A 22849-nucleotide genomic window follows, 5' to 3' on the forward strand; every position below is an offset into this window, starting at 1 on the left:
ATAAAGGAGTGGTTGAGGGGGAGAAGAGAGAAAGTGGTAATCAATGGACACTGCTCATAGTGGACTAATGTTATTAGTGGAGTCACTCAGGGTTCAGTGTTGGGTCCATTATTGTTTTCTGTATTTATAAATAATATTGATGATGGTATATCAAGCTTAATGTTCAAGTTTGCAGACGATACAAAGGTTGGCAAGGTTATTAAGGACACTACTGACGCTATACTGCTGCAACAGGATCTGGAAAGGTTGAGCAGATGGGCTGACAGGTGGCAAATGAAGTTTAACATTGACAAATGTAAAGTACTACATATGGGAAACAGCAACCCCAGAGCAACTTATCAACTCTGTGTTACTACACTGACAGTGGTAGAGAATGAAAAGGATCTGGGGGTAATTGTGCAGGCAAATATGAAGTTTCTGAGCAGTGCAGAGGGGCTGAAAGAGTGGCCCGTGGTGTCTTGTCAATAATATATAGGAATATTTCTAGCAGAGATAAGGAGGTAATTATTCCCTTGTATAAGGCAATGATCAGGCCACACCTTGAGTACTGTATACAGGTCGGGAGGCCTCATTTCAAGAAGGATGTAGAGCTGTTGGAACGAGTACAAAGAAGGGCAACAAGATTAGTGAATGGAACAAAGGGTTGCTCTTACGAAGAAAGGCTTAAGGTTTGCAAATTACAGTGTCTGGAGACAAAAAAAAAAAATCCCATACCAGTCCAAGGCTGTTGGCAGCAGTGAGAAAAAACAAAGGAAAGAATAACAGTAAAAGAAGGAGGAACAATAAAAAAAAAAAGACATGAATTATCATTGAGTTTGAGCAAGAGGGTAGCCTGAGCAGACATAGCGTTTTGCCGCTCCTGGAACAGAGAAGTTTTTTCTGATTTATTTTCTCTTTTATTAGCTTAAATTGGCATATTAACTTATTTTCTAGAGTAGCTTTATATTCCTATTTACGATACTTAGTTTAAAGTAACTTAACAGTCTGTCCTCGTATAGCACGACAGTTGTGTTCCCAGAAACCCTCGTGCAATGCAAAATCGTGCAATATAAACAAGAGGCCCTATGGGAAAAGTGGGGTTAGGTGCCGACCACCCAAGATTGAACACACATTTGGAACCAAAACATTACCAAACACAATAAATAATTGGGTAATTTTAATCGTTATAAAATACTTACGTATTTTATAACGATTAAAATACGTAATAAAAAATATTTTTTTTTATTATAATATAATAAATAATAAAATTTTTATTATTTATTATATTATAATAAAGTATTTTTAGTATTTTTTAATACTAAAAAAGTATTTTTTATGAATAAAATACGTATTTTATTCGTAAAAAATTTATTATATTAAATAAAATAGTCGTAATAAAATTATAATACGTAAGTCGTAATAAAATGCTTACGTATTTTATTACGACTATTAAGTAATAAAATATTGCTAATGCATTTGCTTCTATCGTAAGCAAACTTGTTTTTTGTTTGATTTTCTATCCAAACAGATTGAAAATCGAAAAACAGATAGAAAAGACAGCCATTCCATCTCTTCCAATTGTTGCCTTAATCTAATGGATTTTAATTATACTTTGAGTTGTTACCGCTATGAAAGTTGTTTTTATTTTCTCTGCATTCTTTGTAATTCTCGGCGTTGCCTCATTTAGGTCTGTAGCACGTGCAATACCACATGGTCTTTCATTTCGCTCAAAGCGCTTCACAATTTCATATTTTTTCTCTATCGACAGAGGCGGACTGGCCATAAGCCTTATCCGGGAAATCCCGGTGGGCCGGAGGCCGGTGTGATTTTGGCCATAAACCGTAGTATGAGGCCACTATAAATTTTCCCGGGTAAGAATTTTTGACCCAGTCCGCCTCTGTTTATCAATATTGTTTTCTTTTTCTCTCTGAATCTGCAATGTCTTCGCCAGGACCCTTCCTTTTCACACCTTTTAAGTATTTTACTCATTTTTAAAGCACAATTACAAAACGAGGAGGCACGCTTAATACACATAAACAAAGCTGCGCGCGTGTAGCAACTGAATAAACAACACCGTAAAGGCCGAGATACACTATTAACACCTCACATTTTACTAAAGCACATTTCTAGAGGTTACTACCATAAAACAATAAAAACAATTTCCAGTTGCGTTTCTGCTAGTGGAATCGGTTATAAACTGGTCGTAAACTCGATCTAATTGCAAATTATCGATAGCTGGAATTGTGTGGGTTTTTACGTTATTATGGTGAAGTGTGTTTCCCTTTCACTGATATAAAACACATAAATACATTTTCAGAATCTTCTTCATTCCTATCGTGTTGCATTCGGTTCGGGTGATTCCACGTTCGACTGCCATTTCTTGTAAACACAAAGGCGAATCGTGCATAAGCGAATTCTGTTCGTGTTATATAAGATAACGTTCCCCTATTTATAAATCGTGTATGATCGAATTCATGTAATGTAAACACGTGTTATACGAAGACCGACTGTATTACTTAGTATCGGTAAGGGTATCAAATCCATACGTTTACCGTTCGTAATTTGCCGCCATTGTTACGCGATACAAAATATCTCGAACTAGATAGCATAAGCTTAATATAGTATAGGACATCATATTGTCAATTAATCAGTAAAATCTATTAATCTTGTTGAACTTCATTGTCAATTAAATTGTATTTTTAACTATACCTATAACGACTTAGGTTACGTAACATAAATAATTAGAAAAATAAATAATTAATACTTAACTTTATATGGAAGTTATATGAAGGGATTTCGTAGATAACACTCTATACTGAAACATAAATATACCTGTTATAACTGTGTTGGGATACAAGTTTAGGGTTTTAATTTTGTACTGAAATTAAATCGAAATCATGACTCAGACCAGACCAGCAAAGCAAAAGGCCCAAGCTAATGGGAGTGCTGTGGCTCAGGGGAGAACTGAGGGGGGCACTTGCCCTCTGAATCACAGCATTTTCAAATGTACTACTTGCTTGATGTTTGTGGAGCAGTCAGGTACAGGACATGATACTGTCATGGGGGATGTCTTTGTGTGTGCATGATGCAAGGAAATCAGGCAACAACTCAGTGTTGTTATGGGACTATATGAGAGCTTGAAGGACAAGGTGGATGCCCTCGAAGGATTAAAAGTGAGGGCCCATCAAGCTCTCAGCTGCCCACACCAATGCCAGAGCTTGCACTTGGTCATCACGCATTGCAGCGGCAGCCCTCAAGGCAGAATGCGCTGGTCCCAAAGGAACTAGTAATTGTTGGTGACTATTGTCAGGGAAACGGGAAACATGCTTTGTAAAAAGGATAGGTGGAACAGGACCAGGGTATTTCTGCCAGGGGCAAAGGTTCATGACGTAGAGCGGATATCATCTTTTAAGGGCACAAAAGGTGATATAGTTGTACATGTTGGCACTAATGATATTATGAGTAGGAGACCGCCGGAATTACTTAACAAGTACAGGTCACTGTTGAAAAAAAGGCGTGAATTAGGCTTGAATTTGAAAGTGGCTGCAATTCTGCCCAGACACGATAGGAGGGAGTATATGATGAAAGCCCTGTCGATCAATTCGGCCCAGGAAAGATTGCGCAAGGCTCAAGGGGTAGAATTTTTTTCAGCCTGGTCTGTACTTGTTAACAGGAGAGATTGCTTCTACAGGGATGGGATACACTTAAATAGAAAGGGTGCAAGAATGTTGGCTGATGCTATCGAGGCAGTGTTAGGTGGGTCGGAAAACTACTAGATTGGGGGAGATACAAGGACTAATAGATTAACAGCAGCAACTGGCAAAGGTGAAAGTGATTCTTGCACTGCTTCTATTGGAATGAGCAGCAGCCTGGAAAATAAGATGCAGGATATTTCACAGACTGCTGGGAATCATTGGGGTACAAGTAAACACATGGGTTGTGTTAGGTAGCTAAGAAAAAGAACAGGTGCATGTATACCAATAGATTGACAGTAGCCACTGGCAGAGGTGAAAGAGATTCTTGCACTGCTTCTATTAGAATGAGCAGAAGCCTGAAAAACAAGATGCATGGTATTTCAGAGACTGCTGGGAGCCACTGCGGTACAAGTAAACACATGGGTTGTGTTAGGGTAGCTAAGAATAGAAACAGGTGCAGTATACTTGCGTGTACACCAATGCTAGGAGTTTAGTAAATAAATTTGATGAATTTGAGGTATTGCTCAAAACATCGAAGGCAGATATTGTTTGGATATCAGAGATGTGGTGTCACACAGATATAAGGGATGCAGAACTGCAATTTGGGGAGTACAACGTCTACAGAAAGGATAGACAGGATAGGAAGGGGGGAGGGGTTATGCTATTAGTTAAGAAACACATAAAAACCAAGGAAGTGAAGCCAGTCGACATCGCTGGACAGTGCAGTGTGGAGTCAGTTTGGTGTGACATAGACATTGGGAGATCAGGATTGAGAGTGGGAGTGTGCTATAGGCCTAATGACTCTGATGAGTATAATAAGGAACTGTACAGGGAAATAGAGTGGGCCGGTAAATCAGAGTTTCTTATAATGGGAGATTTTAATTTCCCAGATATTGACTGGAATTTGGGGGCTGGTTACTCACACACTAGCAGGGCTTATTGGATGTGGATTTATTGGATGATTGTTTTCTACATCAGCATGTTCGGGAGGCAACTAGAGGGAGTAATACTCTTGATTTGATTATCAGCAGTGATTCTTCATGCATTAAGAATCTGCAGATAAATGAACCACTAGGTGGCAGTGATCACAGTGTGCTGAAGTGGGATTTACTCAAAGAGGTAACTACCATTAGGGGTAAAGGGAAGGGTTATTGCTTCCGTAAAGGCGACTACGATGGACTGAGACAGTATTTAAATTCTATACAGTGGGACCAACTGATGATGTTACCAACAGCAAATTCAAAATGGGAAGCATTCAAAGAACTTATCTTGGAAGCTACTAGGCTTTACATACCAACTAAGAAATATTGTTCAAGGTTTAGGCCTAAATGGATGTCAGATGAACTAATGAGACATATGGCAGAGAAGAAAAATGCATGGGATACATACAAATTAACATGTGACACAGAAGCCTATGATAGATACAAGTTGATCTGTAACCAAGTTACAAAGGAGGTTAGGCAGGCGAAGGCAGATTACGAGATATCTTTGGCAAGGGATGCAAAGAAAAACAGCAAAGAGTTCTTTACTTATGTAAACAATAGAAGGAATTCTTGATTCCATTCAGAAGAAGGTAGTTAGGTTAATTAATGATTCATCTCTAACAGAGTCTCTCCACTCGCTCTCTCATAGACGTACTGTCTCTGCTGCATGCCTCTTCTACAGATACTTCTATGGGCACTGTTCTTCTCAATTGGCTTCTATAATTCCCACTCTCTCTTTCAAAACAGTCCGAACACATGCCTCCACCAGCCAACATCCATTTACTGTCCACCTTCCAATCCACAGAACCAACTTTTCACCTTCCTCATTTATTCATTGAACTGCAGTTTTCTGGAACAACCTTCCTTCATACGTATTTCCTGAAAATTACAATCTACAGAAGTTCAAGTCCAATGTCAACAAATATCTTCTTTCATCTTCTCAACCTCCAACCCAAGCATGGTACTAAGTACTATAGGTTCTAATACCTCTCGTGTTTGGGGTTCAGATAAAAAAAAAAAATCTGTTCTCTGGTTGAATAAATTGAAGGGAGAACTAGACGAATTCTTGGATGGTTGAAGTGTGTGTGTGTTTGTGTGTGTGTGTGTGTGTGTGTGTGTGTGTGTGTGCGCGTGTGCGCGTGTTGCTGATGTTATATAAGCTTGCTTCCTTTACCATTCTACTACTGTTACTTCTTTGTTATATTTAAAACAAGTTCCTTTCTGATTTGGCAACCAGAAACAAACAAACATATTGAATTGGTTACTGAAGTAAATGCTACATAAGCACTCGGTACTGCTTAAAAATTAATAATAATAAAATGACAGTAGCATCTAATACAAGTACAGCAGACTCTCAATTTACTGGGATCGGATTAACCAGGAAACTTCAAGACTTAAAAAAAAAAAAAAAAAAAAAGTTTAGTTTGATTTAGTGCGTCACGTTGATTGTTGTGTTCCGTCACACCACAAAAGGGCAAATTTTGTTTGTTTATTTATGTCAGAGATTTCGGAATTTTTTTTTTATAGTAACTTTTTTCATTTGTTTGTTTGTTCAGAAATTGCGAAAATGATGGGCAAATGCAAGAGTTGAGCTTTCAATTAAACAAAAACTTGAAATTGTTCAAAATTTTGAAAATGGTGTATCCGTTAAATCTTTAAAGAACCATTATAATGTTGGCCACCAAACCATTGGTATCGGCACTATAGCAAGTGCAATAAGATCAAGTTTACTACCCATTTATAAATGGTTACACTACAGACAAGCTGAATGACCTGGAAAGTGCAAATTGTTTTTATTGTTTTTCGGCAGTGACCTCCAGAAATGTACTTTAGTAAAATGTGAGCTTGCATGAGGTAGTAACCTCGTGAAGTTCTATTCGGAAAATTTAATTTTGACCGTTATCATGGTGCCGACTAAGAGAATAAGTGACAGCGGTACTAGTAAATTTATCAAGATAGGAAAGCTATCAAGTCGGATCAGAAAATTAAAATAATAAGGATGTATGAAAATGGCCAAACATTAATTCAGATTTGTCAGTGTCAACAGTGAACACAATAAAGGATCAAGACAGTATACTAGAAGCGGTGAAGCGATTGCCACCAATGAAAGTCAACTTTAATAACCAAGGCTACGAAATACGTATCAGTTTTTACAGTAGAATAACATGCATTTCTTCTTTTATGATTTCTTTTCTAATGTGCCACTCCAGCTACTTCACTGCTGTCCGCAGATAAAGTTTTTAATTGAACTAATTAAAAATATATCACTATTTTTCTTCATTCTTCTGAGGATTTAAAAAAACAAACTATATAAACCATTATATGGTTTTTGTAATTTTGGCATATTAGGGATATAGCAGCAATATTGTATTAGTCATTCCGGAGTTAGATAAAACTCTACTTACATGAGAAGTCCTGAGACATATCTCTTACACATGTCGGAAACTTACTGTATTTTTGGATTAACCAGGAATTTCTTTTTACCATCCATCCCAGAAAATCAAGAGTCTACTGTAATACCAAACACAACCAACGTAAAATATGCTAATACTAATAAGAACCCACAAAATGTTTTCAACTTGGCCAATGGTTAATATACAGCCTTTCTATGGATAAAAATTAAGAAAGACTCCAAAAAACAACCTATTTACATCCTTTCGAGAAAGCAAATAAGAAATCCTATTGAATAGAAACCCCGTTCCAGAAGGTCAATCATGAACCTTCCTTTCTTCCTTCTACATTCCAGAAGACAGATGCCATGATTTTCCCAGCAAACTCTGGCACTTGAAACATTTTAGGAGGAGGAAGAGAAATGAGGGATGCTTCCATTGTTTCAATTGTGTTGCAAAATGCCTTAAATGATGCTAACTGGATTAATGCCTTAGTACCATCTTTTTTTTTTTTTTAGGAGCATTAGCAACTAAGGCCATATTGCTCCGGGGATATGCGGTGGTCATTCCCTGACCTTTCCACATCCTCCGTATTTGGTGGTCATGGGCTCGAACCTCCGTCTAATCAAGAAGCATATGCTATGCACTGCTGCTCCTACCCACCTGGCTACGGAGGCGCCAGGTGGGCAGGAGCAGCATCTGTTGCATCTGTTAGTACCATCTGTTGACTATAGATGTAATGACTATATTAATATGGTACTTAATGAAGTTTATAGACATATTACTTATATTTAACCTAGATTAGTTCTTAACCTAGATAATAGGTTGATCATTTGATAGGGGATGCAACTAATAAAAATTAGAACTAATAAACTGGAAGCTTTCTGGAATCATATATTTTGCATAGGAGTTTAAACCTGGATTCCCAAATTGTAAGTCAGGTTGAAATCATCCTGCTTAACATATAGCTTAGTATATATAACATTTCCTATATATAAGAGGTGTCTTGCAGCAGCCAAAGGGGGGGGGGACAAGATGTAACAGAAGTAAGTGAAAGTTGTTCCAGTGAAACCAATGTGTCCATACATGTTTTCTAGGGGTAGTGTATACACATACACATTTTTATTTCATTTCTCTTCAAAGTGTTATTTGTTTAAATAGAAAGTTTAATTTCAAAGAACAGAAAGTGGTTGTGTCCAGAGCGACTGTGTAGGGGGAACAGAGGTAAATCCCCTCCCCCAAAGCACTACTCAAATTAGCATTAGTAATGGCAAATGATACAGCATCAGTAAACTAAAAAAAAAAAAGACACTTCCTGTTTCACCTACTAATTCCCTCAAATAGTTTGTCTAGTTCTTCCTTGAGTTCATTTAAGCTATCAACTTCAAAAACAGATGGAAGCTGTTTCAACCACCACTAGCCAAATGAAAGCTTCTGCACATCTATTCTGCAACTGTCCTTCCATAATTTCAATTTGTACACATTGTGTGCGTAGTCTGAGCAAGAGGAAGAATCCCATCAGCACGAATCCAAGAGGAAGAATCCCATGATGCTTGTTTAATCCATTCAAAGCCTTACCGATCAGATCACCCCCGCAGGTGCCTATTCTTCAGATGCTGCAATTTGTAAAACTATGGCCTTGCAGCCTTTCCTTGTAAGAGCATCCCTTTGTTTCTCTCAAACTTTGTTCTTCTCTGCACTCATTCCAGAAGTTCTGCATCCTTCCTAAAATGAAGCCTCCAGACCTGTATGCAGTACTCAAGATGTGGCCTTGACCATTGCCTTATACAATGGAATAAGCACCACTTATCCCTGCTAGCAAAATTCCTGTTTAGCAAAGTGAAAAACTCCATGAGCTGTCCTGGCAGCGTGTCCAAATTGCCCAAAAAACTTCATATTTGGCTGCAAAATTACCCCTGGCTTTTCATTTTTTACTACCCTGAGTGTAGGACCACATAGCTGGTATGTTACTATGGGGTTTCTGCTACCCATATGCAGTAATTTGCATTTGTAAATGTTAAATTCCAATTTCTCAGCCCATCTGCCTAACTTTTCTAGATTCTGTTGCAGTAGCACACAGAATAGCAAAGGTAGTTGTCCCTCATTCCCCTCATTAACCAACCTGCAAACCATATCATCTGCAAACTTGGACATTAAGCCCAATATGCCTTCATCAGTATCATTAATAAAGTTTTGGCCAGCCATGCAAAAAAATGTAGAAAAGATTTCATGTGTTCATACTAGAAGGAAAGGAGTGAACCAGATTGGTACACTTGATACGGAGGGCATAAATACTGAATATTCTGTTCTGGTTTATGATAAACTGAATTACTATTTTCACACATGAAGAAAATATTTACCTGAAGTATACCAACTGAGTATACTTATTAACTGGAAGCTAATTAGGAAAAAATTGTTGAAGATAAAAGTAAATATAGCGGCTGTAGCTGATGGAATGTATCCAACTATACTAAACAAAGAAAAAAAAATAAGTAAATCTTTAGCCATGATTACAAAAGCACCCTTGGATTCAGGGAAGGTCCCTATTAACTGGATATGTGCAAAAATGTCTTCCCTATTCATAAAGTGGGATTAAAGAAAGAAGCAATTACAGAGCTATAAGTGTGACTGCTATTCTAGGAAAAATAAAGGTATCATTGGATAAAGAAGTAATGGAAAGAATAAAGGACTCATTGGTTAAAGAAGTAATGTAGTTATGACTATCACAGCATGGATTTGTTAAGTGGCAAGATTCTCTGACCAACTAAAAATTGGACACTGCGATACAGTAACTAAGGAACTGGCAAAAAATAATTCTGACAACGTATAAGTATATTTTCAGAAAAAACATTTTTACACTATTCCACATCAAAGACTGCTCAACAGATTGGAGCAGTGAGGCAATACGGGAAATCTACTGCTACATATATAAAGATGGTTCAGTAGCAGAAGGCATAGAGTGATTATTGATTGGCCCTGCTGTTTATTCAATAATGTTCATAGTAGAGTATCCCAGGCTTCAGTCTATTATTATTTTCAATATTTTGAGTTGGCAGGGAGATTACTGACAGAAATCAGAGTAATATACTGCAAACAGATCTAGAAAAATAGCCAAATGGGCTGAGACGGTAGCAATTGAGGTTTACCCTTGAAAAATTCATGACCCAGCATAATGGAAAGCAGTTTTCCATAACAATGAATGAGACTCAAGTTAGAGGAGGAAAAAAAAAGACCTAGGTCAGTTATATAGCCTGATATGAAGTTTCCTCAACAGTGTGGACAGACTGAAAGGACAGCTCATCTGCTTCTGTCAATGATATATAGGAATTCTGCTAGCAAGAAAAAAAAAGTAGTTGTCCCATCGTGTAAGGAAGGATTAACTCGCACCTTTAGTATTGTAACAATCATTTTAGGAATGATGTGGATCTGATGGAATGGGTGGAGAGAGAAAAGCAACATAACTAGTCAAAGACACAAAAGTACTATTATCATAAAAGATTTCAGGTTGCAAACTGAAGCATGTGGAACTAGTCATTTGCATAATTGCCTGATTGAAGTGTTTAAGGCCTTATATGGATTGAATAAATTAAATGCAGATGGCATGCTAACTGCTACTTTAAAAATATACATATAAAGAGAAATTCAAATTGAAAAAAAAGGATAGTAGTAGGACAGATGTGAAAATTTTAACTTACTGAGAGTGATTAATTATTGAAACAAAAATCCGGTGTTGCGAAGGCGGGTAGTTTTAAGAAATTTAAATAAGAATTAGAGAAGCTATTAGGGATGGGATGGACAGAGAGGTAGGTTTTTTTTTTTTTTTTTGTAAGCTTGTTTCCTTACTTTGTTAGCCACTAATAACAATAACTCACAGACAACAATCATTTCTAAGGAACCTATTCTAATCTTAGTCACTGTCAAAATAGTTTTGGCAAATGGGGAGAACTGAGGATACGCACAGTTCTCCCCATTTGCCAAAATTTACCTGAAATGTCAAAATAGAAGCACATTATAGACTGAAATTCGAAATGCAGTAAGTTTTATTTCTCAAATTATTTCATTAACTGCACTAATATAGTACTCCACTTTTTTTTTTTTTTTACTTGAAACTACTTCTTTTCCTGCTTCTATTGGGACAGGTTGCAGCCTGAAAAAGGAAGGTTTGCAAGGTTTATAACATGTGCTTGGAGTCTACATGGAACAAGCAAAAATATGCAGACTGTGCTGAGTTACTCAGAGCAAATGCAGGTGCAACACAAACACATGTGTATGCCAGTGAAAGTAAATACACAAACTTTTTGGCAATGTTGTTTAAGTCATGGAATGCAAAAATGATAGGGTTATTGGAAACATATCTCTCAGACATCATGAGAGATGAGGAAATTGAATATGGCAAATACAATACATATAGTTGTCGTGAGAGTAGAGATGTGGTTAAGCACACAGAATCTAAAAGTATCCCACCTGGCTGTATTTGGCCAGTGTAATGTTGAGTCTGCTTGGAACAAAATAAAAGAGAAGTATGTTATAGGCAAAATGAACAGCTGTATGGAAAAATTGATTTGGGCAATTCATAATGTCTTCTAAAGGGAGATTTTAAATTTACACATATTGACTAAAAATTGTGTGTGCACTTATACAAAAGGGGGAAAAAAAAATTCAAGCATTAAAAACCTCCAATTAAAGTAACCACTAGGTGCAGTGATCATAATATAATGACATGATTTACTTAACAATACAACTAGTGTCAAGCACAAATGGAAGATATTTACTCTAATAAGGAATTAGAATGCCCTTAGCTAGTTTTAAATTCATTTTACTGGGACCATGTTATGTCACCAACCTTAAATTCTAAATACTCTTAAATTCTTTTACTCTTACTTCCTGAAAAGAATTCCAGTAAGAGTAAAAGGATACTGGACTTTTTACACTAAGAGACTCTGTTCAAGGTTTAGGCTGATATGGATATCAAATGAAGTAATGTGATGAGTAGCATGGAAGAAGAAGAATGTAAGCAATGATTAGAAATTATCAGGAGTCAAAGAATCTTAAATGGCAGAAGGGATGAACCATACTGGTCCCCAGGATGTGGATGCCATAACCACTGATCATGTAGTTCACTTTGATGAAGAAGTGAATAAATATTTTGCTTCTAAACTAATAGAAGATATTTTTAGGAATGGCATACTAGAATTACACCAAGTAATACAATATATAGGAGCTAAATAATTTTTTAATAGTTCACATTAAAAGGGAAAGAAAAATTTAAGAAGCTAACAACAAATAAGGCATCTTAGTCTTACAAAATCTATCCAATTAAATTTTAAGAGGAAGTACATAATTACAGACCTGTAAGATTTCTGTTCCAGGACAAATAGAGTCAGTCATCAAAGAAGTAATACTAGTTTCGTGGTGACTCCATTATAGCAGCTAATCAGTTCTTGTCTACCCAATCTGATTAGCTACTATGATGCAATCATAATAAAATTAGATGCAAAAATAATAATTTTTACACCATATACTTAGGTTTCAGTAAAGACTTTTATACTGTTACACATGTAAGACTCTGGTATAAATTAGAGCATTGTAGAATTAGGGGCAGGCCACTGCTAGGGATAAAGTAATGGCTGAATGCAGAAAAGAGTGGTTTGTAATGGGGACTGATCTTTTTAGATTAAGGTTATTAGTCTCTGTTCACAAGTTTGTTGATAAAAAGTTTGGCAATTTGAGTAATTACAGGAATCAGCATATGCTACCACAACAAGATTGATTGATTAATGGCGCATTGGCAGCTGGGGCCATAATGTACCAAGTCAAATTTAACAAAAACAAGAATAAAATAAATAAATAAACAGACTTAGAAGGTAATAATAAATTTGGGTAGCAGTAATCTCAGAAAAACATACTAATTGGGTGGTATCACACCCAAAGCAGGTAAGGGCAAAAGAGAGAGAGAGAGAGACCTGGACATAATTGCACATATGACAAAAATTTCACTGACCAGTTGCAAAGGCAGCTCCTCATAGGATTCTCTTAGGGGAATACTAGAACTCTGCAAGTAGGGCCAAGGAGGTGGTTAACTAACTGTATAAGGCAATGACTAGGCTACATCATGTGTGCTGCATACAGGTCTGGAAGTCTCATTTTAAGATGTGGAAGGATGTTAGAAATTAAAGAGGCACAAAAGAAACCCTTGCCAAGAAAGAATTCATTCATGTAAATGCAGCATCTGGAACTAGTCACTTGAAAATTTCATAGTAGACCTGATAGAAGTAAGAGTCTTTTTAAATGGATTGATTAAATTGAATGATTATGAATCCTTAACTTCTACATGGATTATAAGGGTATATCAATTTAAGTTGAAAAATGAGGATTACAGAATAAATGTGTAACAATGTTTTCACCAAAGGGGACTTTGATTGTTGGACAAACTTCCATCCAAACTTCCAGATAATCTGAATAAATTTAAGCAAAGATTAGATAAGTTATTAGGGGAAAAGGGCAGTGTTCTGGGTGAATTCCCCCTCCCTCTTGATGATGCTGAAAAAGCTTGCTAACTTGCATAATTTTTCATTGAACTTCATACAAAGTGATATGACAATCTAATCAACCTTTATTACAAAATTAGACACTAGATTTCCACAAAAAGGAGAAATTTGTTCTGAAGCAGCTACATATGTTATTATATATTAAACAATTTAATCAAGAGAACTTTCTTCACCTGATATTTGTCAACCCAAAGCATGTAGTCTTCTTGTTGGATGTCACCTTGTTTAAATGGAACTATATCAGCTACTGCTGATGCTAACAGCTTAGCAAGCGTTACCCTCATTTCTTTTTCAACCAAAGATAACCACTCATTTATTTTTGGATGCTCCTTAATGGAAACAGGAGTGCTGAACACTACCTAAAACAAAAAAAATTTGCATGCAAAATTATTAGAAAATTACAGAAATGCATTCTGAATTTCAACAGAACCTGATAATTCTTATGAAGAATGTTACCAATGTGTATTACAATTATTTTCCTGTTACACGATATCCAACTTTCCAAAAACAAATTTCAAATAACCATCAGCACATAACTAGTCATAAAATACAAAGAGATATTATACTTTCCAGTAAGAACATTGTAACCACCTACCTAAAAGTGAGTATGCCCTCTCCTTTCTACCAGTTGCCACCACTTAATGTGTCATGGACTCTATAAGACCTCTGAACATTACTAGAGAATGTTGCATCATGCTGCCAAGACTGCATCCTGTAAACCTATGATAGTCCATGGAGATGTTATATAAGATTCATATCTGGAAAATTAGGTGGCCCAATCTCAAACAATACCAGCAACATAGCAGAATGCATTATCCTGCTAGAACACACCTGTGCCATCCAAGAAGACAGTCACCACGAAGGAATATAACTGTTCAGCCAGAAGATATAGATAGGTTTTAGCATTTAGTCTTTGAGTATGATGTTGTTATTTGGTTTTTAGTAGCATTAGCAACTAAGGCCATATTGCTCCGGGAATACACAGTAGTCATTCCCTGACCTTTCCGCATCCTCAGTATTTGGTGGTGACGGGCTCGAACCCCGGTCTAATCAAGAAGCATGTGCTATGCACTGCTACTTGTTCCCACCTGGCTAAGGAGGCGCCCTTGGAGTATTAAGGCTCCAAGAGATTTCCCAGGGAAAATTATCCCCCCCCATGCCAAAACATTACCACGATCTGCATGTTTTCTGTTAGTGCAAGACTTCATCTCCACACAACACAGCAGGAAAAAGAGATCCAATAGAAAAAGCAAGTTTTTTCCATTCATCAATGGTGCAATTACATCACTGGTGACAGGTGGCTGTAAATTGGAACCCTGACCAGGTGCCTACTCTAGCAACCCATACGGAGGAATGTTTGTGGTATGATAGTTGTAGAACCCTACTGGTCGTTTTCTGGTTAAAGTCCATGATCAGCTTTTCTGCTGTTTTCCATCTATTGGCTCACACAAGGCTATGTTCACCTTGACAATCAATGAGGCATGGGTGCCTGCCTGCCATTGGCCCAATGACTGTTGCTCTGTCCACTCTTGGAATATCTTAACTTCAGCACTGTGCAAACAGCCCAAAGATCTGAAGTTTCCATAATATTGCCACCCTTCAACAAGTGTCTGATGATCATCTTTCTCGAAGTCTGCCAGATCAAGCACTTTGTATGAACCACATTATGACCATGCAGTGGATAGCTAAATTATGGGCGTAGTCATGATGCTTTGAGGGGCAGGGAATCATTCCTAAAATAAGAGGTATCCAAATTTGATGCAGAATTGTTTAAGATTAACTTTTAAATTTGAGTTTAACACTATCACAAAAGACAGAGTAACCTACATTATAATAATCACCAAAGACAGAGCTGTTTGCTTTAAATTATAAGTATACTAGATAATGTGGCCATATTTACCCTCCCTCTCTCCCTCTCCCCCCTGTGCCACATGCATAGGAGAGAGAGAGAGAGAGAGAGAGAGGATTCAAAGAAGAAAAGAATGAACATCTTTACAGGAATACAGTTAGATGGCAGCACAAAAGTACAAATTTGTTAGTTGGCAAACTTGTCTAACTAATCTGATTAGCTACTGTAATATGGTCACAATGGAACTGGGTGCAAAATATAATTCTAACATAATATGCATATATTTCATTAATAAAGCTTTTGAAACTGGTCAACATTAAAGACTGCTGTTCAAATTGGAGCAGTCCAGAATTAGACATTTAACAGTAATTGTGCTAACTTTTATCATAGAAAACAATTTGTAGTTAACACAATTCGCCTGCTCCCATTGTTCTTCATGCATGGCATACTGCATATCTGACTGACAGGAGGTGTCATACTTTTCTATCAATTGGTTATTAGCACCTACTTTGGTACTCAAAAAAAAAAAAAAAAAAAAAAAAAAAAAAAACCTGCACCACCTCATTTTTTAGGTTGTTTGCCATTACACGGGCATCTAATCTTTTATAAGAGCTGAAAGAACATAAGTAATAAAAATACACATATGAAACTATTATTTTGCAGAAAAATTTTCTTTTATGCACTATGATTGTTGTTATTGGCTTTTTAGGAGCATTAGCAACTAAGACCATATTGCTCCGGGGATATGCGGTGGTCATTCCCTGAACTTTCCACATCCTCCTTATTTGGTGGTCACGGGCTTGAACCCCGGTCTAATCAAGAAGCGTGTGCTACGCACTGCTGCTCCTGCCCACCTTGCTACGGAGGTGCCTATGCACTATGGGTAAATATACAATGAAACACGTAGTTTTCTCCAAAATAACAATATGTTACTTATGGTCCATATATGAAAGCAGTGAATTTTTTTCATTACTTTATTTGCACTAGGACAACAGGCAGTTACGTAACCAAAAAATACACACTAATATTTTGTTGGCTCACCGTTTGCTTTGATGACTACTGCACACCACTGCAGCATCAATCAGAGAAGGGTCTGAATGTATTCCTGGGAAATATAATGGGACCAAACAGATTAATGTCTCCTGCAGTACTCTTAAGTATGGTGACCCCTTTTTTTTTTTTTTTTTGCATTACTGAAACACCCATTTTCTTCCATCCATTTTCAATTGGATTGAGGTCTAGAGTGTTCACAAGCTATGTTATTTTGCAAATTGATGTATCCTTCAACCATTTCTGCATCTGTGGACTCAATTATTGCTGCAGTCTTGTCTAGATGATCCTGCAACGCATCTTTAACCAGTGATTCCATTATTTTACCTGGAACAGAAGTTAAACTAACTGGTCTGTAATTACTCTTTTCACCATTATTAGATCACCCTTTGTGAATTAGGATACATTTGACCGTCTCCAGTCCATGGGGACTTCCCCTAATTCCAAGAATGCTCTCGTAATTATGGCTATTGGTTTGCTTACTTCCTTTGCCACCTCTTTTAATATAACTGGATAGATCCCATCCACTCCATGTGCCTCTCAAGTTTAATTTCAACTTTCTCCTCCACTTTGCTCTCAGTTATTACAAAATTATTAAGCACCCTATTACAATTTAATAAACCTCTGGTATTTTCCTCCGTTAATAACTCCTCATGTGTGAATATAGAAGCAAAATACCCATTCAGATTATCAGTTATCTTAAGTAGGATCATCAACAGTCGGAACCAGCGATATCAAGTGGACCAATCTGATTCATCCCCCTTCCTTTTACAGTTCATATAAGTAAAGAAGTCCTTGCTGTTTTTCTTAGCATCCTTTGCCAAAGGTTTCTCGTAATCTGCCTTTGTTGGCAGATTCTTTGGCTCAGTCGAGAAAGGCGCTCTCCAGAATTTGGGAGGTTTTGAAGAAGCAAAAGCTATTTCTAATAGAAAGCAATAAAGAAAACCTTTTTAATAAAATTTTTACTCAAGATTAAGATTACACTTTCATTCATGGCTGACATCTTCAGCCATTTAAAGTTAGTTAATTTGTGGCTACAGGGAAAAGATAAATTTGTGGGAGTTTTATATGAGGAGATTATTGCAATTGAGAAAAAACTTCAAGTGTTTCAGAAACAAGTTTTAAAAGGAAATCTGCTTCTTTTTCCTACTCTTAAAAAATGTCTGGAAAACTGCTCGGAGTGCCCATCGTTTGTAATAAAGACCTTAGTGACCAATTCCAAGAAAGATTTGAATGCTTGTAAGAGCACCTTCCAAAATTTGAAGTAACGATAAATTACAAAAATTGTGAAATCAGTAACTTGGAATAAATTTTCAATAAAAATGAAGTAGCAGCTGCCAAGCTCTGAAATGTCTTTTACAACTCAAAACTATTTTAAAATTCTGTGATTCTTCTGACTGCAAAAAATTTCCTTTATTACAAAGAGAAGCATTCAAAGTACTTTATGTTTGCATCAATATACACGTGTGAAAGTGCTTTTTCATTAATGAACAATATCAAAAACTAAAAGAAAAAAATTGGGGGGGGGGGGGCAAGATTGTTGTTGTCATCACATTTGGAAGAAAGAAAATCTGGAATTATCTCTTCATAATAGAGAAATTAATTTCAAAGATTTGGCATCATCTCTTTAAAGTCAAGGTTCACACTGATAACGTTATAAATATTAGCGCCCAGAGTTGAAGCTAAAAAATTAATTTAAAAAAAATGCATTTTTAATCTTTAAGCAACAAAAATTATATGGTGCTCACACATATTGTAAGCTGCAAAAATCTTGCTCACTTAAAGAATAAAATTAAGAACCCCTGATCTATTGGCTTCTTAATACTATACTGGATTTCATCCTATAACAAAACATATTATAAAATGTCTAATCTCTATGGCTGCCATAAAGAAGACAGAAGGTAATAATAATAGTAAATAACATCAGACCAAATACCAGAAAACTCTGCACAAAGAAAATAACTTGTTCGCCTAATACAACAAGTGAAACAATAATAGGGTACATGATTCCATCGAATACAATACATCATTGCAAAGAATCTAATAGTTAAGTAAATTAATCTCAGATATATAATTACTGAAATTTAAATTTCTTATGTTTTCTAATATTGCATTTACAATTTCTAAATTATTATTTAAAGGAATAGACAATTCACTGCTAAGACCAACAAACATATAAAAGATTAAAACTAAACACAGACCCAAGAAAAAAAAAAAAAAAACACCTCTATAGAAATCATGTTTAGAATGATCAAGAGAGGACGCATCCTTCCAAATCCCAGGGGAAAATTATGGAAATTTAAGTGAAATTGAAGGAATCCAAATGAAAAAAACATTACTACAGACGGAAATCAGTCCTTCTCTACATAGCCACCGAGAAGATTTACACATTTTCCCCCATCGATGGATGAGGCTACGGATACCGCTTTTGTAAAAGTGGTGAGGTTGGTCTTTGAACCATGGCTCTGTTGCAGAAATCAGTGTCTCATCATCAGGGAAGTGGGTCCCCCAAAGAAATTATTTGAGGGAAGGAAACAAGAAATCCGATGGTGCAAGATCGGGTGAGTATGCTGTGTGGGGCAGTATTTCGTACCACAAGTGGCCTCTTGTGTTTTGCAATTTGAGAAGTGTGAACTGAGGAACTGCCTTGAAGCATTCTCACACATTTGGACAGCCTGCCACACCTACATGTTTGATTTTCTCCCATAATTTTGTGAGTAAGTTGGCATAATAGGCACATGTAATTGTTCTATCTTTCGGCAGGTAATCAGTCATTATTACGCTTTTCTCATCCCAAAACACTGTCAGCAAGACCTTTCCTGCTGACACTTGGACCCTTGCCTTTTTGAGGGGTGGGGAACCATGATGTCGCCATTCCATGGACTGCTTTTTGCTATCAGGTCGAAATGGTGTATCCAACTTTCATCCTGAGTGATTAGATGAGAGAAAAAGTCTTCCTTAATTTTTTTTGGCATGGGGCTAGTAACTCTTGTTCTATTGTCAATCAGCCCTCTGGAAACCAGTCAATTATCAGGGAATCCATCTTGCACTCAATTTCCATAAATGGAGTTGGTCAGGAAGGACTATTTCAACAGAGCCCACACTAATTTTCACCTTCTAGGACAATTCACACACAGATATCTGGCGATCTTCCAAGATTAAAGACTCCACTTTTCTGATCGTACTGTCATCAATGGCTGAATGGGGACAACCTGGAATGGGCTCAGATTCTACCGATGTCTGCCCCACACTAAACTGTCTATGCCAGTGCTTCACAATGCCACAGGAAGGGGCTTCATCCTTATATACAGCAGTCATCTCCTCGTGGATTTCTTTAGGAGATTTCCCCTTCAAGAACAGATACTGGATTACAGCTCTGGCTTCAGCATTGTCCACGATGCAACTTCGTCACATGTTCAGCTCTGTAAGAGAAAAACAAATTAAGACACAGGGCTGAAATTTTACACCTTTACTGCAGAGATATGTTTGATGCTACGTACAAAATATCATGACTCTGCAATATGTGGGAGTAGGTGAGGGCACTTCTTTATTGAACCACCCTCGTACCTAAAATAAATATGTAGTTCTTCGCTGAAATCCCCCTTTCAAATTATTAAACCTGACTACTAATGCCATGAGACAACATCAAGGTGAGTTAGTAAAATTTGTATTCTAAGGTCAGTTTGTCAGGAATAAAAATGCCTGGCAATGTTAGAGATCATACAGATCAGAAATTACTGAAACAGCTAAATGGATTATTATAATCATCAACAGAATTTGAAAGTGGATTTCTTTGTGTAATGGGTGGAGAGGCAAAATCTTTAAACCAAGATATGAAATTGTTTATATTCTCATTTTAAAAATTATTGGAATCACAAATTCATTGCACTCACCTCTTCCCCTTCTTTTGAAGAAATACCAGTGACAATTGTATTGTCTTCGCTCAAAATTATAGCAGCAACTCCGGCAAACATTTTCTTAAAATGTTTTTGCAGCCGAGGAACATTTTTACTATTTCCAATTATTTCCAGCAAATCTTCATCGCCAACAAAATAAAACCTGGAGGAGTGAAACATTTATAATATTTTAAGCAAAACATTTCAGATACCCACTCACCCCAACCCTGATAAGTAAAATGAAAAATCAACTACTAATTTATACTCGGGGATGGCTGAAATCCGAATATGATAATGAAGATGTGAATACAGAAGACAAGTTGTTCAAACCTCTCTAAAACATTCCAAATGGGTGCTGCATATGCTGGAAAAATATAGTGGATTATTTATAAGAAATTCCAATGGGAGAATACAAAAAAATCCAAATTATACTTTCAAAAATTGAGCATTACTGTAACAAAGTTCTCATTAATTTAATGATAACCTGACTACTGATGAAAAAAGTAAATAAATAAAATAATGAACACACACACACACAATCAAAATGACATCCTTAACACATGTTCAATACCTTTAAGCATATAAACATAAAAACTGGCAATAAGAATGATTTGTGACAAAATATATCTGTGTTCAAAATGCAACAAGCACTGCGATAACAGATATAAATAGTCATTCTTAAATAGTAAACATAAAAGCACATGAAATAAACAGCTACTCAGTATTTGCACACTGACTGAACATTTTTCATTAATGGGGTTTTTTTTGTTTTTTTTTTAATGTAAACCCCAAACATGAGAGGTATTAGAACCTATAGAACTCAGTACCATGCTTGGGTTGGAGGTTGAGAAGACAAAAGAAGATACTTGTTGACATTGGACTTCAACTTCTGTAGACTGTAATTTTCAGGAAATACGTATGAAGGAAGGTTGTTCCAGAAAACGGCAGTTGAATAAATAAACGAGGATGATGAAAAGTTGGTTCTGTAAATTTGAAGTTGGACAATAAATAAATGTTGGCTGCTGGTGGCAAGTGTTTGGACAGTTTTGAAAGAGAGAGCACTGAAGTATCTGTAGCAGAGGCGTGTATCACAAACAGTACATCTACGAGACAGTGAGTGGAGAGACTCTATTAGAGATGAACCATTAATTAACCTAACTGTACTCCTCTGAATGGAATCAAGAAGCTTGAGAGAGGTTTTGAGAGCAACCACCCGAAATGTGGGAACAATATTCATGACAGGGCAGATTTGTGATTTATATTTGTAATATTTATAATATTAGCAATATTTGTAATGTGCTTGTGCCAAGAAAGATTAGAAGTCAGGGTAATCCTCAAAAGAGATATATCATTTTGCCTAGAAATTGGGGTGTCACTAAAGATAAGCATAGGAGTAGAAGAATCCTTTTTGCAAGATATAAGACAAAATTGAGTTTTCGAAGGGTTGAAACCAACTAAGTTGTCTTTGCCCCACTAGAGAATTACCTGAAGATCAGCATTTAAGGAATTGGTAGCAGATTTTCAAGAAGTTGAAGCTGATTCAGAAGGGCAAAGTTTCTCAAAATGGAAAGTAGAACGCGATGTGCTATCATCGGCAAAACTATGGATAAGATTTCCAGTCAATGAAAGAAGATTGTTAATATACAAGAGGAAAAGAGTGGAGGAAAGAACTGAAAGAACTTGGGGGTCACCGGCATTAGTGGAGAATTTAGAAGACAGAGCCATCTACCATCACCCTCAGTGAGCGATCAGAGAGAAAACTGGATAACCAATTACTAAAAACAGTAGGCAAACCATAAGATGGAAGCTTGTATAGAAGACCTTTATGCCAAACATGATCGAAAACCTTTGAGATGTCAAGAGCAAATACTTGTGTTTCAACAAACCTTTCCATTGAATTAGTCCATAAGTGGGTAACATAAGCCAGAATATCACCAGTGGATCGACACTGACAGAATCCATACTGGCGATCGTTGATCACATGGAAGGTTTCTAGGTAGTTTAAGAGTTGGCGGTTAATTGATTTCTCCATTACTTTAGGAAGAGTAGAAGTAATTGTAATGGGACAATAATTGGATGGGAGGGATTTGTCACCCTTTTTGGAACTGGCTAGATGTGAGCAAATTTCCAAGCAGAAGGAAAACCACCTTAGGAATAAGAAAGTGAAAAAAGGCAGCAAAGAATAGGAGTAAATTCCGGAATACAGGTTTTGAGAAAAAGTGAAGAAATACCAAATACCTGGAGCTTTCTTAGAATCAAGATTCATCAAAATCCTTCTGACATCCTTTTGACAGAAGACCACAGGAGGCATTGAAGGGAGCATGTTGGGAATGGTGAGAGGGGTTTTACCAAGATCATTAATACAGGAGTTGGAAGAAAAATGGGCTGCTAGCAGGTCAGCTTTATCCTTGGCTGAAGCGACAACAGAACCATCTGGTTTGGACAGAGGTGGAAGCAGA

General features: G+C 36.7%; 1 protein-coding gene across 2 annotated transcripts in view; it reads right to left on the bottom strand.

Annotated features, from left to right (window-relative positions):
• Dhc64C (dynein heavy chain, cytoplasmic) overlaps window positions 1-22849 on the bottom strand; it is a 1460071-nt gene that overhangs the window by 958792 nt on the left and 478430 nt on the right. For both annotated transcript variants that reach the window (XM_090376486.1, XM_090376487.1), the window contains exons 31-32: window positions 20388-20553; window positions 13769-13954 (exon numbers count right to left, since the gene is read on the bottom strand). In XM_090376486.1, coding sequence (XP_090232612.1) covers window positions 13769-13954; window positions 20388-20553 — 352 coding nt within the window. The remainder of the gene's footprint in view (window positions 1-13768; window positions 13955-20387; window positions 20554-22849) is intronic.

The sequence above is a fragment of the Mastigoproctus giganteus genome, chromosome 6 (assembly GCF_048544385.1).
Source record: "Mastigoproctus giganteus isolate SK-2022 chromosome 6, ASM4854438v1, whole genome shotgun sequence".
Classification (NCBI taxonomy): domain Eukaryota; kingdom Metazoa; phylum Arthropoda; class Arachnida; order Uropygi; family Thelyphonidae; genus Mastigoproctus; species Mastigoproctus giganteus.